The sequence below is a fragment of the Kogia breviceps genome, chromosome 12, assembly GCF_026419965.1.
Source record: "Kogia breviceps isolate mKogBre1 chromosome 12, mKogBre1 haplotype 1, whole genome shotgun sequence".
In the NCBI taxonomy this organism is placed as follows: domain Eukaryota; kingdom Metazoa; phylum Chordata; class Mammalia; order Artiodactyla; family Physeteridae; genus Kogia; species Kogia breviceps.
Genome location: NC_081321.1, coordinates 62,221,309 through 62,237,308, shown reverse-complemented (window position 1 = coordinate 62,237,308; position 16,000 = coordinate 62,221,309). Strand labels below are relative to the sequence as shown.

General features: G+C 43.8%; 1 protein-coding gene and 1 pseudogene across 1 annotated transcript; one reads left to right on the top strand and one right to left on the bottom strand.

The window, feature by feature from the left end:
* Positions 1-4,601, bottom strand: LOC131766917 (small ribosomal subunit protein uS19-like; annotated as a pseudogene).
* Positions 4,602-11,699: 7,098 nt separating this feature from the next.
* On the top strand, positions 11,700-15,233 carry PHLDA1 (pleckstrin homology like domain family A member 1). Its single transcript, XM_059081725.2, has 2 exons — positions 11,700-12,844; positions 13,283-15,233. Exon 1 carries the CDS (start codon positions 11,715-11,717, stop codon positions 12,816-12,818), a length of 1,104 nt encoding a protein of 367 aa, XP_058937708.1. The 5' UTR covers positions 11,700-11,714; the 3' UTR covers positions 12,819-12,844; positions 13,283-15,233.
* Positions 15,234-16,000: the final 767 nt, after the last annotated feature.

Here is a 16,000-nt window from a genome sequence, read left to right as displayed (position 1 = left end):
CTATTTGAGGCGGATGGAGCGGGAGGGGTGGGTGGCCCCGTGGTGTGCCGGCCGTGCTTCACGGGCTGGCTGTTAGGTGATTGAGAACTCGCCTCGGTAGTGCCCGATCATCGCAGGCTTGATTTCCACCTGGTTGAAGATCTTGCCGTTGTAGACGCCCACCATGCTGCCCGTCATGTTGGACAGGATGATCATGTTGCGCAGGTGCGTTGACCACCTCGGGCTTCTCCTTGGGCGGTGCCGCATACTTGACTTTGCGCAGGCGCTTGGGCAGCCATTGCTGCTTCCTCCGCAGGCGGCGGTGTGACCGCCGCCACTGCCTCGCGCACCGTGAAGCTGCCATAGCTGCTCCTAGGATATGTCCAGCGGTGGGTCGAGGTCCAGGCCACAGTAGGTGAGCTCGTGGAAGGTCTGCTGATGCTGCTGCTTTCCACTTCTGCTATCTTCTCGGTTCTTCAGAAAGGCTAGGTCTTTATATATTTTACGTTTGAAAATAAGGAACTGGGGATGTGTTGAAAAATGCAAGTGCCAGAAGTGGACAGATTTCATAGTATTAATACTCATTTTTCCGTTCATAATGAAGTTAAGCAGTTGTTGCTTAGAAACTTTAATGGAGTGGTAAAAGTTTCTTCCAGAATACTCAAATCTTATTTAAGAGCTTTTAGCTGGGAAATCACGGATGAGTTGGAATTTGTGTAGTGACGGATGGAGCCTCTGAGCAGAGAGCAGTTCAGGTGAAGGTTTTAGAGGAGACACACCATGAGGGTCCTGAAGTAGGACAATCCATGGCACTTTGAAGGCAGTGAAAGAATGGATGACATAAGGGGCGAAGCCATGGAACGCTTAGCTGTAGAAGTCCTTTTAAAGGGGTTTTCAAGTGGTTTCTTCAAGGGGTTTCTTTCTATGAAGATAACTTTAAAGGAAAACGTAATTAAGACTAAGTCAACCATTCGTAGGTAAGAACATTGGGGCTGGTTAGAGGCCGGGTCTAAAAGTAGGGTAGAGTGTCAACGTAAGGGATGAAGGTTTTTGGGGTTTTTTTTGTTTTTTAAATAATAGATTCAAGGGTATCTGCAATGAATCCTCTTAAATTCCAGATTGCTTTTTGCCAGGAAGCCCTTATGGATATTGCAACTTTTCTCTAATTCTAAAATTACAATAGTTGAAAGAATTCCTGTACCTTCTTTGCTCAAAATCACCATTTATTGTTTTTGCTACATGATTCTCTATATTCATGCATATATCTTTTTTCTATAGTACTTGACAGAGTTGGAGACATTGTGCCCTTTAGCCTCTAAATGCTGTATTTTTTCAGTAGGAAGACATTCTTGCCGAATCACAGTATGATTAATCAAAATCAGGAAATTTTACTGTGTAATCATAGTTCATTTTGATGCTTCAGTCATCTCAGATTTGATCAATGGTATCCTTTTAAAATTGGTTCCTGTGTGCTTTTAGTGTGTCCTGCATCATTTGAGCTCTTGCATACTTTATAGCTCAGAAAGATTTTCTGGGATCATCTTGGGCTTTTTTGTACCAACTCTGAAACTGGCTATTTCCCCAAGGATCCCTGGTTCCCTTTAATGGGGAGTGGTACTTAGAAATCAAGTCTAGGGTGATGGGTTTGCTTGTTCTTGGGATGTTATTATTTCTAGGTCTTTTCAGGTAACTTATTTCCAGGTCTTTTCAGGTGACAAACTTAGGAAATATGATAAAAGCTGAGTACACACTGAATATTTCAAAGTTAATCCAACACAATAGGATTTTTTTTCTAGCCTTACCCCAGTACATTTTTGTAACTACCTTCAAACAGGTGGGGTTAGTAGTAGCTGATCCAGCTGGGAATTGTAGGTGAGGTTGCTCTGTAGGAATAAGAAACCATGAATAAAAGTGGAAAAGATTTTAGACTGAAACTTTGACAGCCCTAAACAAATGACCGTTACCATCTGTTTTTAATGAATATGGGAATAAAATAGTTGATACATTGGATAGTAGAATGGTTAAATATAATCTTTGGAGTTCATCTACCACTTGTTCTTTTAGCTTCATTATTTTGATGTCTTGTGAAAGATGGTAGTGGGCACTGATGAGAGAACACATTAGTTCTTGAAGTAGTTCAGGAGTACTTAGAACCTGATATATATGAGCAATTAGTAAACATGCTTCCTAAACATAAAACCTAGAATTTGTGGTTGGACTCACCTTTTATAATAGATTCTGGCAGTTAATTTCAGAATTAGTTGGGTTTTTTTGGTTCTGTTTTTGATTCTAAAGGCAAAATGGTTCCTGGCTAAGAGGTGTCCCTACTTGGTGTACAAAAGAACCCTGAGACTAAAACTGGATAAAAAATATAAACCTATGCCCCCATTTTGAAGGTTTTTGATCTTTTTTATAAAGAGATAAGAAAAAATAGAAGAAAAGAATAATTGATTCCCCTTACCTACAATTAGTCTTTAAAATCTGATTTCATTTAAAAAAAGGCTGATTTATTTTCTTTTGTGAAGTCCAGAAATCATCTAGGGTAATGAAGTTTGACTGTATTCAGATACCTCATGCTCCAAAACTTCGAAGTTGTCATTACTTAGCCCATCCCTTTCCATCCCAAACATTTATTAACCTGGATCCCTGGACATTGTGGGTGGACCGTCTAGGGGTGGACAGTGAGACATGTCAGTCTTCAGGCCAGATGTGGGTTGAGACCTGGATTAGGCTAGTTGTCTTTTTGCTGTTGAGTTGGCTTGGTGAGTGGACCTAGAACCTTTAGAGCAACTTGCACATCTGCAACCTGCCCTGTTTAACCTACATTTGTACTGTTTCAGTTATGCTTGGCTGTCTTTTCTTTCACTTCCTTCTCCTGCGTCTTTTGTGCACATACCTTATTAGCTCAACAGTCTCTTTTTCATTGAATTAACATGTACTTTTTTTGGGTTCTTTAGTTCTGAACTGGTTTTGCCAGTTCAAGAAGGACTCTGGGAATGCTTGTTCACTGCTGGATTCTCTGATTTCCATTGTGGAGCCAGGAAGATGGTAGCTGTACAGGAAATTTTTATACAGCCAATGCGTAGATGGAGTAGGGTTTATCTGGACTCCTTCCAATTTACCAGCCATAATACTGTATGGGGTCACGTTACAAGTGACCGATTCTCATTAGTTCAATCTCCTAAGTCAACCAAGATGCTCCAAGTTCCTTTGTAGTTGTCACATTTCTGCATACTGAGTTGCTTATTTTGGGAAAACCAATAAAACCACAAAACTGGACCATGTATATTGTTCTGTGAATTTAGTGGGGCTATGAGAATGTGGAGAGTTGAATCAATTGTTGCAGTTACCTAATGCATAAAAAAGCCACTCCCCAAACTTAAAGCATCAACAAGATTTATTTTTGCTGACTGTGCTTGGGTAGTTCATTTCTGCTCTACTGAGCATCAGGGGAAGCTTTGAAGGATGGGGGACTAGAATCATCTGAAGGCTCTTCATACACAGGTGGTCAGTGCTGGATGAGACTTCATCTGGGTTGTGGCTAGAACTCTATACCTAGACTTTGTTTCACAGCATGGTGGCTGGGTTCCAAGAATTAGGCAAAGTTTTATCCTACTGGGAAGTCATCACTTCTGTCCTCTGTTGGTTATAGTCAAACCCACCAGGGTTTAATGGGAGAGGACTCTACATCTTGCTGGAGGAATGATACAGCTTGGGGAAGGTGAGAGGAACTGGAATCTTGTAGTGGCCACAGTTAGTCTTTGGAAAATACAGTTGGCTATAATAGTATTGATAAAAGCTACAATAGTTTCCCAAAATGAAACATCAGGAAAGGTTAAATTATATATTGTATGCCTGTTTATGGAGAAAGGATGTTTTACTTTATCATACTGGAATCTTATCATTTGAATTTATCTGGACAATTGAGATTATGAAATGTACACATACTTAGCTCGGTCTAATCATTAAAATGTCAAGCTTGATTAGTAAAAAACCTTAAATGGTAAGTATACGATGACCATTAAGTACATATTTCTTTTCAAAGGTTGGGTATATTACCTAGTTTGGGGTTCAGAAGAAGGCTTCATTGCTCTACTGTTTGTATTTCAGACTAGGTGGGACTTTGCATTAGAAATCTTAATCAGCATTTAAAAAAACACCCAAAAGTGTATTCAGCCATTTAAGGTAATAGAAATAATGTTTTATTTAATCTTAATACTTGTTTGAAAATGGTAATTATTCCGTCTCGACATGTAAGGGTAAAAGGTAAGTAACAGGGCTGCCCAGTTGATCTTTGTTGGAGTCAGTGTTTGATGTCAGCTGTTTGGGCCTCTGTCAGCGCTCCCACCTGCTCTGAGAGAGCTTCGTCCTCTGCTTTGTTTCCCTTGACATATGGCTTCCACCTTTAAAGCTGCTTTATTGTCGGAAACGGCTGCTGCCACTCTTACCCATTATTTGCAGCTTTTAGGCAGCAGGTGGGGCTGAAGGAGGCAAGAGACTCCTGGCATCCAACCATCTTTAGAGATGGGCTTACAATTTGTACTTTCAGCACAAAAGGGGGGCTGCATGATATAGTAGACCCTGGGTGGAACAGAGGCTGGGATCACAGCCACATCAGCCATGCATGCTGAAGACCTTCGGGTTTAGAAAAGGATTTAGGATATCCTGCAAAACAGGAGGCAAACAGCTGCATTTCAGAAATAAGTAAACCAGTTCCAGAAAGGTGATTTAGGAATACAACCTGAAGATGAGTTCTGACTGGAGTCTTATCCATCTTCCGGGTTTTTTGCTTTGTCTTACATGATAATCTTTCCCAGAACCCCTGCTACACAAGTGAAGTTGAGACAATGACTTAAACAAAAGTGTAAATAGAATCTCATTAGAAACAAGAACTGCTAAATGTTCCAGTTTCTGATCTGTTAAAGGATGCTGATTGTTAAATAGTTTGTAGTCATGAGTTGTGTGGCAATTTTGTTGCCTCTAACCTGGGGCCTTGCTTTTCCTGATAGGTTTAGTGGCAGTGTGAAGCTTGCCATAAAAAGGTTTCCTGGGTTCTATCTTTGATAAAAAGTGTTCCTCCATCTTTCTGGGCCTGGCCACCCCACAAAATTCTTACATTCCATCTCTTTTGCTCCTTGGTTCTCTGTCAGCTGTCATCTGTGATGCACCCTCCACCCTGCAATCTTGGTCTTTGAAACCTGAGTTCCTCTTCTAAAGTAACCTTGCCATTTACAGCAGCACCCAAGCAAGTTTCTCATACCACCTGTTTTCCTGTATCCTTGAATTTTTGGAAGGAATTCTCTATACTCACTGCTTTTACTTTTCCTCCTCTACCACCTAAAAAAGGCCTTTGCTTATTTACTGATTTATTCATTTTTTTGCAGGTATCAATAATGATCAAACTGAAGTCTGTTCTCAGACTGTGCTATGTTGTAAAAGAAGACTGCAGAAGAGGGAGTTTCCCCATGTATTCTAGTCCCTTAAAAGGAGAGATTTGCCCACTGGCTATCCGTCAGATATTTGAGTTGCAAGCAACAGGAGCATTTACCTAGTTTGAGTAGAAGTAGATTTAGGATATTAGGTGTTTATGGGCTCTTACTGGAAGGCAGAGGCTTGGATGCTAATCTGCCAGGGCAATGCCCAAAATAAACCTGCAAACCAGTTTACCAGTGCTTCCACTGTCAGTCACTGAAGTACCTGGTGCTTCTCTGCTGCCATCCCTGAAGACCCAGAAGTCAGAGTAACAGTACAGTGTTGCGTGCTCAAATGTCACTGAGGATTAGGGAAAGCAAAAAGCACAAAGTAGATAAGTGACAAGCTTACTTAGGGTTGAGTGGAAGGAGAGTCTAAATTGTAAGGGCAGGTAGGGCTTTACGTTTCTGTGGAGGGCTTTTCATGCTAGAGTAAGGAGTTGGGATGTTCTTACATGAATAGGAGACCAAAAAATTTTCTATCATAATTTAGGAATGGAAGTGGTAGCAGTGCAGTGTATTAGTTAGTGTGGATTCGAGTGGTTGGGCTATTACAAGAGCATGAATGAGAGAAATGAGAACCTAAAATTAGGCTGTTGGCACAATAGAAAGGACAGAGACAGCTGATTGACAGTGCTTGATCTGTAAAGGGGTTTGTAATAGCCGTGTTTTGAACACTTCACAATTCTCAATTGCTCTAAGCTGTGTTATACAAATTGGTCACTAGGAGGCACAGTTCATCAACTTTAGGCGAAAAGGACGGCAGCTAGAGGCATGCATCTGAAGAAAAATAGTTCTGTATTCAGTTGAAGAGTTGTTAACCTTTTCAGCTCAGCATTTTGGAAATAAGAATCTTTATAAAATATTTTTACTGAATAGAATTTTTTAAAATGAAGAGATGGCTAAGAAGTCTAAATTGCAGTCTGAATGCAGGCCTTTATGCACTAATGAAGGTGACCTGACTTGTATTTTCATGATTACTTGGCTTTTAACTATTTCTTACATTTGAACTTTATCCAAATCTTTAATAATGATATTGTTTGAGTTTCTACTTTATATTGCAAATTAGGAAGTTTATAGATTAAAAGTTTTACAATCTTGTAATCAAGTTGTAAATGAAAGTAAATACTTTATAACTTTCTAACTTCTGTTAAATATCTTTAAGCTAGTATTAGTGAACTTCTAAGCAGGTATCTGCCAACTAAGAGAAAATGCTATCTATTCAGTTCCATTACTGTGTTGTTTCTTATTTTTTTTTGGTTACTCTTACTAGCAAACAATAGGATGATGTATAAATACTTCTCAATAATATTAAGTTGCATGCTGCTCAGGAAAAGAAAGTTTTGTAGGATGTATTTTAGATAGCATTTATAGACTATAGTAGCATTTAAAGTTCAGAGAGGCCTAGCATGTATAGTTGTTAATTCAATTTTTAAAAACTATCACCAGGGCTTCCCTGGTGGTGCAGTGGTTGGGAATCCGCCTGCCAATGCAGGGGACGCGGGTTTGAGCCCTGGTCTGGGAAGATCTCACATGCCTTGGAGCAGCTGGGCCCGTGTGCCACAGCTGCTGAGCTTGTGCTCAAGCCTGCAAGCCACAACTACTGAGCCCCTAGTGCCACGGCTGCTGAAACCCGTGCTCCTAGAACCCATGCTCGCAACGGGAGAAGCCACCTCAGTGGGAGGCCCACGCACTGCGGCAACAAGGACCCAATGCAGCCAAAAATAAATTTATTTAAAAAAAACTATTACCAAATACATGTATTGGTATGGCAAGTTTTAGAAGTCTTATAAATTCTTGTTACAGTTTGAAAACTTTAAAAAGTAGGATGCATTATGAAAAATCTGTCAAGCATTTGAAGACATTGATTTTATGACAGATGTGGGCTTTTGAGTCAACTTAAAATTTCTACATATGTTGAGCTCCTGTGTGCCAAGAAATGTATTAGGTGACTGGGACACATGAAAACAATGATCTTTGACCTCTTGGAAGAACTGACATTCTCTAGGAATGGGAACAGAAATAAGCAATAGGCATTATAAATTATTCAGTTATGTTAGGAGGTAATACATGCTATGGGAAAAATTAAGGGAAATTGGGTGGTTGCAGTTTTAGAGTGATTAGGAAAGCCCTCATTGAGATGACATTTGAGCAAAGACTTGAAGAAAGTGATTGGGATGTCTTAAATTATAATGTAGATAAGACGACAAGGGTAGAATAAGGGAGGCAGAGTTCGGAGGCCGTGGCAGTATTTCAGGGGAGAGATGATCAGGGTGGTGATGAAGTGGATAGAAATGGACAGAATATAGATGTGGTTTGAAGGCATGACCGATGGGATTTCTTGACTGAATTTGTGGATTGGGTACTGGAAAGCAAGTAAAGGATTTTTGCAAGGCAGGCATGCTTCTAATAAACATTTTCTGTCCTGGGGTAGGAGTGCGATGGAGATGCCAGTGATTAAATATTTTAAAGTTCTGTTCAATGAAGATATGTCCCACACTACTATCCTGCCAAATACACCTTCACAAGTACCTGGAGGTCCAGGTTTGAAATTCAGATCCTTAAAACTGTGCCGGAGCTTCCTTGTGAGGAAACTGATCCTCTGCCTGTGTCCCACTTTCCTTCTCTTCCCATCCCTGCCTCTGAATTGTATGGCAAGGGGCCTCCTGAACGTTTGTGTGGACATTCCTAGCCTGCATGTTCAAAATCTGTCCACCTACCTTACACACCAGTGCACACAATGGTCACGTAATACTTTGAAATAGCCGAGGTCATTTAGGCAGGGTATTTGGAATGAGTACCTGGAGTATAGTCTAGAACAAGGATGAGTTCCAGATAGGCATGTAGTACTGGCTCTTCAAAGCACAGGGCTCCTTTTAGCTTGGTTTAAGGGCAGTACTGCTGCAAGGGTTTTGGCCTGAGCAACTGTACAGATAGAATTGCCATCAACTGAGAGGGGGACTGCAGGTAAGTAGAACAGGTCAGGGTGAGGAGATAAGTTTGGGAGTGCATATATTCTAGTTCTCTATGAGACACCCAAATAGTACTGTAGAGAAAGGGAAAAGGAAAAAAAATTCAATTTACAGTAACAGTGGCCTGGAATATATAAAAACTGAAGGGTAATTTTTTTTTTTTTTTTTTTGGTGGTACGCGGGCCTCTCACTGTTGGGGCCTCTCCCGTTGCGGAGCACAGGCTCCAGACGTGCAGGCTCAGCGGCCATGGCTCACGGGCCCAGCCGCTCCGCGGCATGTGGGATCTTCCCGGAGCAGGGCACGAACCCACGTCCCCTGCATCGGCAGGTGGACTCTCAACCACTGCGCCACCAGGGAAGCCCTGAAGGGTATTTTTCATTACAGCCATTCTAACCAGCTAAGGCTCTGAAAAACCATGAACTTTGACTTCAGACCCTTACTGAACCAGTTCTACCCAGGAATTTGTTTTAACCAGTCAATATATAAGCCTATGGACTCCATCCTATCCACCATGCTATTTTTTATTCGCAAAAGCTCTATGAACACTGCTTTCTATGATCGAATATCCCCTCAGACTTTTCCCTCTAGCGAACTACTCAGTGCATGTCTTCACCAGTATGTGTTCCCTTGCCTGGGGGTGTTATTATTTTTTAACTTTGGTAGTCCTTGTTTTGTTCTTCGGCAACAAGCAGCTGGATATAAATTTCGGAGTCTTGGGCATATAGATTTTACTGGAAATAATAAGACTGGATGAGATCAAGGGAGTGAGTGTAGATAAAAGAACCAAGGGCTGAGCTTTGGGGCACTCAAAAGATTGGAAAGAGGAGGAACCTGTAGAGGAGACAGACAATGACCAGGGAGGTGGAAGGAAAGCTAAGTGATGTCCTCGAAGCCAGTGAAGAACTATCCTGGAGCAGAAGATGATCAACTCTCAGATGCTGCTGATAGACAACTTGATGCAGCCGGCCATAATACCCACTTTGACTTAAGCCTTTTCAGACTTGTTTACCAAAGCAATGACTTGTTAGCTAGCTTTCTAAAGTGACATTTGTAGGTTTTCATTATCTACAACTGAAGTGGGGTTTTTTTTTGGGGGGGGGCAGTTATTTCCTATAATTCATTTTCTGCGAATTTATTTGTCTTAAAAATGGTAATATGGCCATCTTGTGAGTTGGTGGTGACTGGTGAAATTAAGAGCAAAGCTGTCACCTATCTACAAGATTCCTATATTATACTACTGAGATTTCCAATAATCAGTTGCACTATGGTTGGAGAAGGCAAACTATACTTACTTCTGAGCTGTTCACAAAGTCACTAAGTTGTGAAATACCCAACTGGAAATTCTGAGTTTTAAAGTCTCTATAACAAATGCTTTTGAAAATCGTGCTGCTGGTTGTTCAGACATTGTGAAGTAGCTTGGATAGAATGCATTTGTTGCATCCTGATAAACTGCATTAGGATAGAAACACCAAACGTGTTTCTCAAGAAAATGGCTTGGGCTTCCAGAATACATCTTAATGTTTTACCCAGTTCAGTTTGTATAGTATCAATTTTCCATATGAAATGTCTTTCCCAACTACACCTGCCCTCAGAGACTCTGAATTACACATTTAAAGGAAGTATCCTTTCTAAATGAGCTGAAGAATGGCATTCTGTTAAAAAGATGAACAGCTGGTCATGTGGAAATTCTCTGGAATGCTCACTTGTCCTGCAAAGGCAGGGGAAAAACTGAGATGTTCGGTGCAGTGTTTGTCATTCATTGGTATACAGAATTTTTAAAAATGTAACCTTTTAAAAATGTAATCATGTAAAGAAATCTTTACGTGACTTTGCCTTTCTCAAAAGACTAAATCCATCAACAATGTGAAGGTCCTGAGAGCCCACGAAGTGCAATTCAGTGGGTCTCAGGATTGTGCTGGAATTGTCCCATTTGCTGAAACATTGTTCCTTAGATTAAGATTCAGGACCCTCCTGTGTTTAAAAGTTATCCTTTGTTCTCGATTACCTTGGGATAAACCTGGAATTTCTTAAGCGTGACGCACAAAGAATTTGAATCTTGCTCCGCTCTCCAAGCTCATCTCTCACTTCCTCCCCTTTGAATTCTTTGTTCCAGCCTGATGAAACTACAGATGAGCTAAACTCTCCCTACTTCTTGAGTTCAAGTAGCAGCCTTTCCTCTTACCTTGGTTGACTCTGACTTATCCACCCGATTTATTTATTCTTTGTGTAATTCTTCGTATTTTCAGGGTCGGTACATAGTTGGGGTTCTCTGTTTACTTAATACATTTCCCCCAAGAGATTTGGTCTCGGCTTAGGCTCTTTATTCTGCCTTGTTTCCCAGAATTTCTATAGAAATTGTTTAAATGGAGTAGGAGGGAGCTAGGGGCGAGTACCGCATTACTTTCCCCAGATTACAGATAAATGAGATTACAAGAGATCTGACCCGTTAGGCGTTTGCAAAGAGAGGGACCCGCGGAGGCTAGCCTGCCGTTTGGAAGGCTAAACTGCCTTAAAGTGTTGGGACAGGGCATTACCTGAATTTGTCGTTAAGGGTTGAATTACTGTTGGGAGATATTGCTGGCTGTACGGATGGGTCAAGAAGGAAGATAGAGCGCTTGTGTCACGAGTAAAGATAGGCAGTGCCTGCGCTCCTGGCTCGAGAAAAGGAAGGCGAGATGCCATTCGAAGTGGTCCCCTTCCTCTACCCCTTCCAAATGGGACAGACGGTAGCGCTGTTGCTTTAACAGTCGCCCCTTCGGCTCCAAGAAGAGCTAGTTAGTGACCGTAAGTGAATGTGAGTGTAAAGACACCGTGTCCTCTCGGCCTTTGTGCACTAAGATGTTTACGTAGGGTCCGGGGGAGGCACGTTTCCACGGGACCCCGCGACTCGCGAGCTTCACCCCCAGGCTCCTTGCTCGCCCAGGCAGCGCGAATCCCCAGGGCTGGGTTCCCGAGGGCAGAGGGTCAGCTTGGCGTACCAGGCACTGCCTGGTAGCTGTACCCGTCCTCGCAGCCCTATCCTCATTTTCTGAGGCTGTTAGCAGAGAGCCCCACCGGGAGGAGAGGCGGGGCGGCTGGGGATGGCCTCTCAGCGCCCTCTGCGCCTCGGCATCCTTCGCTGGCCAGCTCGGGCGCCCTCGGTTGTGGCCCCTGGCGGAGGAGAGGAGTTTCCGGGGCTCCGGTCCCTGCAGCCATCCCGGGGAAGGAGCGCGGAAGCGAGTGGGCGGCGAGAGGCGGAGCAAGGGACGCGGGGGGCGTGGACGCGGCCGGCTTTGGAAAGGCCCCAAGTTAATGAGGCGTGCGCCGGCGGCGGAGTGCCTTTCGGAGCTGGGCTTTCCCCCGCGGCGCGGGCGCCAGGAGCCGCCTTTTCCGCTGGGTGTCACTCGGGGGTGGGGGGGATGGCCCATTCAAAAGCGCCGCGAGGGGGCCCGGCCAGAGCCTTTCAGTGAGCGCTCGCAAGAGGACGGCAGAGGCCCGGCGGCTCGCAGCTCCCGGACCTTGTGGCGGATCAGGACGCGGCTGCCCTGCTGCCCGGACCCCGAGGAACCGCCGCCGCCGCCGCTCTGCTTCCTGCGCGTTAGCCTCTTTTGCGCGCTCCGGGCAGGCGGCCGCGGGAGCCTTTGGGGCGAGGACGGCGCGCGGCTGTTGCTGCCCCCCCCGGCCCGGGCGGCTGGAAGAGGAGAGGCCGAGCCGAGCGGCGGCCCCCCCTATGCCGGGAGGATGTTGGAGAGCAGCGGCTGCAAGGCGCTGAAGGAGGGTGTGTTGGAGAAGCGCAGCGACGGGTTGCTGCAGCTCTGGAAGAAAAAGTGCTGTATCCTCACTGAGGAGGGGCTGCTGCTCATCCCGCCCAAACAGCTGCAACACCAGCAGCAGCAGCCCGGGCAGGGGCCGGTCGAGCCATCCCAACCCGGAGGCCCCGCTGTGGGCAGCCTCGACCCGCCCGTCAAGCTGAAGGAATTGCACTTTTCCAACATGAAGACCGTGGACTGCGTGGAGCGCAAAGGCAAGTATATGTACTTCACTGTGGTGATGGCCGAGGGCAAGGAAATCGACTTTCGGTGCCCGCAGGACCAGGGCTGGAACGCGGAGATCACGCTGCAGATGGTGCAGTACAAGAATCGTCAGGCCATCCTGGCGGTCAAGTCCACGCGGCAAAAGCAGCAGCACCTGGTCCAGCCGCCGCCGCCGCAGCCGCAGCTTCAGCCCCAGTCCCACCCTCAAGCCCCGCCGCAGCCGCAGCCACAACCCAAGCCCCAGCCGCAGCCGCAGCCGCAGCCGCTCCATCCGTATCCGCATCCGCACTTGCGTTCACACCCACATCCGCACCCGCACCCACTACCGCTCTCGCAGCCGCACGGCCACCGGCTTCTCCGTAGCACCTCCAACTCTGCCTGAAGAGGGCAGCACCCGGGCCAGACGAGGTATGGTCCTGGCAGCTCGGCTCCCGAGGGAGGTTCCGAGGAGTGGGGCTGGGGGTGGTAGCAGTAGGAAGCCTTTTCCCCGGTTCGGATCTTGTGTGGAAAAATGAGAAATTAATGCCGGTTTCTGGGAGGCGGAAAGAAGGGAACAAACTGGAGCCGGGAAAGGCGGGGCAGAGAGGGGAGGGTGCGGGGTTCGGACAGGGCAGGAAGTTCTCCTGATCGCCCGCCCGCCTACGCTCACCCACGCGTGTTCACTGGTGCGCTCCCCAGCGACGCCGCAGCTTCTCTCCTTGTCACCAGCGCCACTTGAGTGTGTCTGGGGACTCGAGGGAGCGACCCCGGTGTCCTTCTGAGCTCGCTTTGTCCACGGGACAGGCCCGAAGAGAACTGGGGCTTGTAGGAGTCCGAGCCACTTCAATCCGTGTCATTTCTTTCCAGGTTGTGAGGACTTGAGGAAGTGAGACGAGCACCTTTCTATTGTCTTCACTTGGATCGAAAACAAAACAGTCGCCCCGCCCGCACCAGACCAAGTAGTTTGGACAGAATCCTACCGATAACTTGGCGATTCCTCTTAGTTTTTCTGCATACTCTTAATCACAATGCAGGAAATGATTTCGAGTCCAGAAGGCTTTATTTATGAACCTTTGAGAGGATCTTCCAGTATGGTGGACCTTTTAGGAGCGATGATGTACTGTAATGTTATTTTAATGTATTTTGATTTATGATTATTTATTAGTTTTTTTTAAAATGCTTGTTCTGAGACATTTCTGAATGTAGGCCATTTTCCAAAAAAGAAACTTTATTTTCAAAAACCTATTCCCTAGTAAGTTCTAATCTTGGGAAAGAAGAAAGTAAAAGGGCGGTGAAGGGGAACACATCAAGAATTCATTTTCAGAAGGTCTGACACTTAAATGTTATACCAGGTGGTTGAAATTAAACTCTGTGATACTATGTGGAGTTTTCTTTTTTTTTATTCTTTTGAGTTTGTTTTTCCTTCGACATATATTTTGTGTCGAATGTAAGTTTAAAGAAGCTAAATGTTCAGAATTGTGTACACAATTATAAAAATCGAATTGCTTTTTCTAAAAGGAAATCAGTAGTAATGATAGCTGATTCAAAATATTTCAAACATAACCCAACTGATGGCAAGGTGATCATATCCTGAATATACAAGGAGGGCTGGGTCTGCTGTAGGAAAAGGCTTTCTTAGATTTATCTATGTGTGAAGGAGTTTTCTATGATTTCTGAGTATGAATGCATTAGGTGTTTCATTTCAAAAAACATAGTGGGGGAAAAGAATTATTCTACTTGTTTGAGAGAACATTTGTGCTCTTATCCACAGTAGAGATTACCCTTCTCCAAGAGCTTTGCACACTTGATGTGAACCACATTTTCTGGCCCTTTTACTTTGTTCTAGAAGCATATTCTAGAATCTCATAGTTTCAAATACAGTTTGTAAATATCTCAAAGGACTAGGAGTCATAGCTTTTTGTTTTCCTTCTGAGAATAATGTTGATCAGAGACGCCAGCTGTTTTGCTTTTTATTGCTCTGTGAGAAATCCAAGGGTTATATGTTCTGTTGTTAGGTTAGCTAAACTCAGAAATTGAAAAAGGAAGGACTGGATAAACACTGGATTTGCAGTAAGAAAACAACCCCAGTCTTGTTTTAGCAGCGACTTGTTCAGGAGTCAGGGGGGGTTGTCGGGGTGGGGGGGGGGAGGTGGGGGAAGAGCATGTGCTTTTAAAGGTAGAACAAACCCTCTTCTGTGTTAAATCAAAAGGATGGTCAAAATCCACAAGGGCAGATGCTACTTAAGTTTAAAAAGAGCCCATAGATGCTACCAAATCCTCTTGCGGCTGAAAATCACTTCCTATCTGCCTAGCTTTACTAACGCGTCTCAGTTTTCCATCACCTTTTCTGCAAAGTCTTGATCAGTATTTTTCCAGCTTCCAAATTGGAATGGTCAGTATTGGGTCACTGCTAAGTTCTGTAGTCAAGAAATGAAAATAGAATTTCATGTTAGAGATATCTTTATTTTCCCTCCATCTGAAAAGGAGTTTCAAGGTCAAATTACTTCTCAGTGCAGTATTTTTAAATGATGAATATTTGAGATCATAACTCAAATCCAAAAAGTGGTGGGGGAAATAAGAGTCAACCAAATGGCGAGCAGAATTTAAGTGGACTCCCACTTGCAGAGGCTAAGTTGCAGTTGTGAAAAAATGTATATATGATGGGCAACTCAGAGAGCAGATCTCAAGAGTTCTTAAGTCAAGTTCGTTTTGATTTCTTTGGAACCACTGCTGTGCTTTTTAATAATGCCTCATTGTACTGTCATTTTAATACATGCAGATCATGTAACCCCAATTAAACCACAGCTTTTTTTTTCCAGATGGAAGGATTTTTCTTTCAAATTCTCATGCTGTAAAAAAATTAAAATCCATACCAAATACTTTTAAAATTAAGATTCTTGTAGGCTTTTAAAGGCACTTGTATGTTGTTAGCTTACGTACTGGCTAGGTAGTGTTGTCAAAAAAAAGTATGTCCAGGCTCCCTCGTGGCTGCTAGAATTTTTTTCTTTCTCACAATGGCTCTGGTTTGTAATGTGGCCGCCGGAATCATGGTTCCTTGTATTATCTTTCCACAGCCCTTAGTCCTGGCTCTGCTGTCATATATATATTGAGTTGACCTTCTTAGTGACTGTCTAGTCTGAACCCCTCTTAGCATTTAACTGTGAAACCTCAGAAATTAGAAAGGAGAGGAGTAGGATGGGTTTTTTTTTAAATTTAACACTTATTATGGCTTAATAATTTTTCCAGCACAACAACAAAAGCGAGCATACTTAACAATACTCAGCAAAACAAAATACAAATGCAAATCATTTAATGTGTTGGTGGCTCTATTTTACCCGTAAGAAAATGATACAAACCACCTAGGGTATTCTGAGGCCTGACAAATCACCTTCATGGAGAAACGTGATTCTTCTTTCAACTCAAGAAAAGGAAGAAGGAGAGGACAGGTCCAGTAGAAAACCCACCCCTTAAATAAACATAAAATGTAAAAAGTTGGAAAACGAAAAGGAATGTCCCATCTGGAAACTGAACTTTTTGTCTTTGAACTTGTGTTGGCACCAAGCCTCTTACACAGTGAGTTCAATG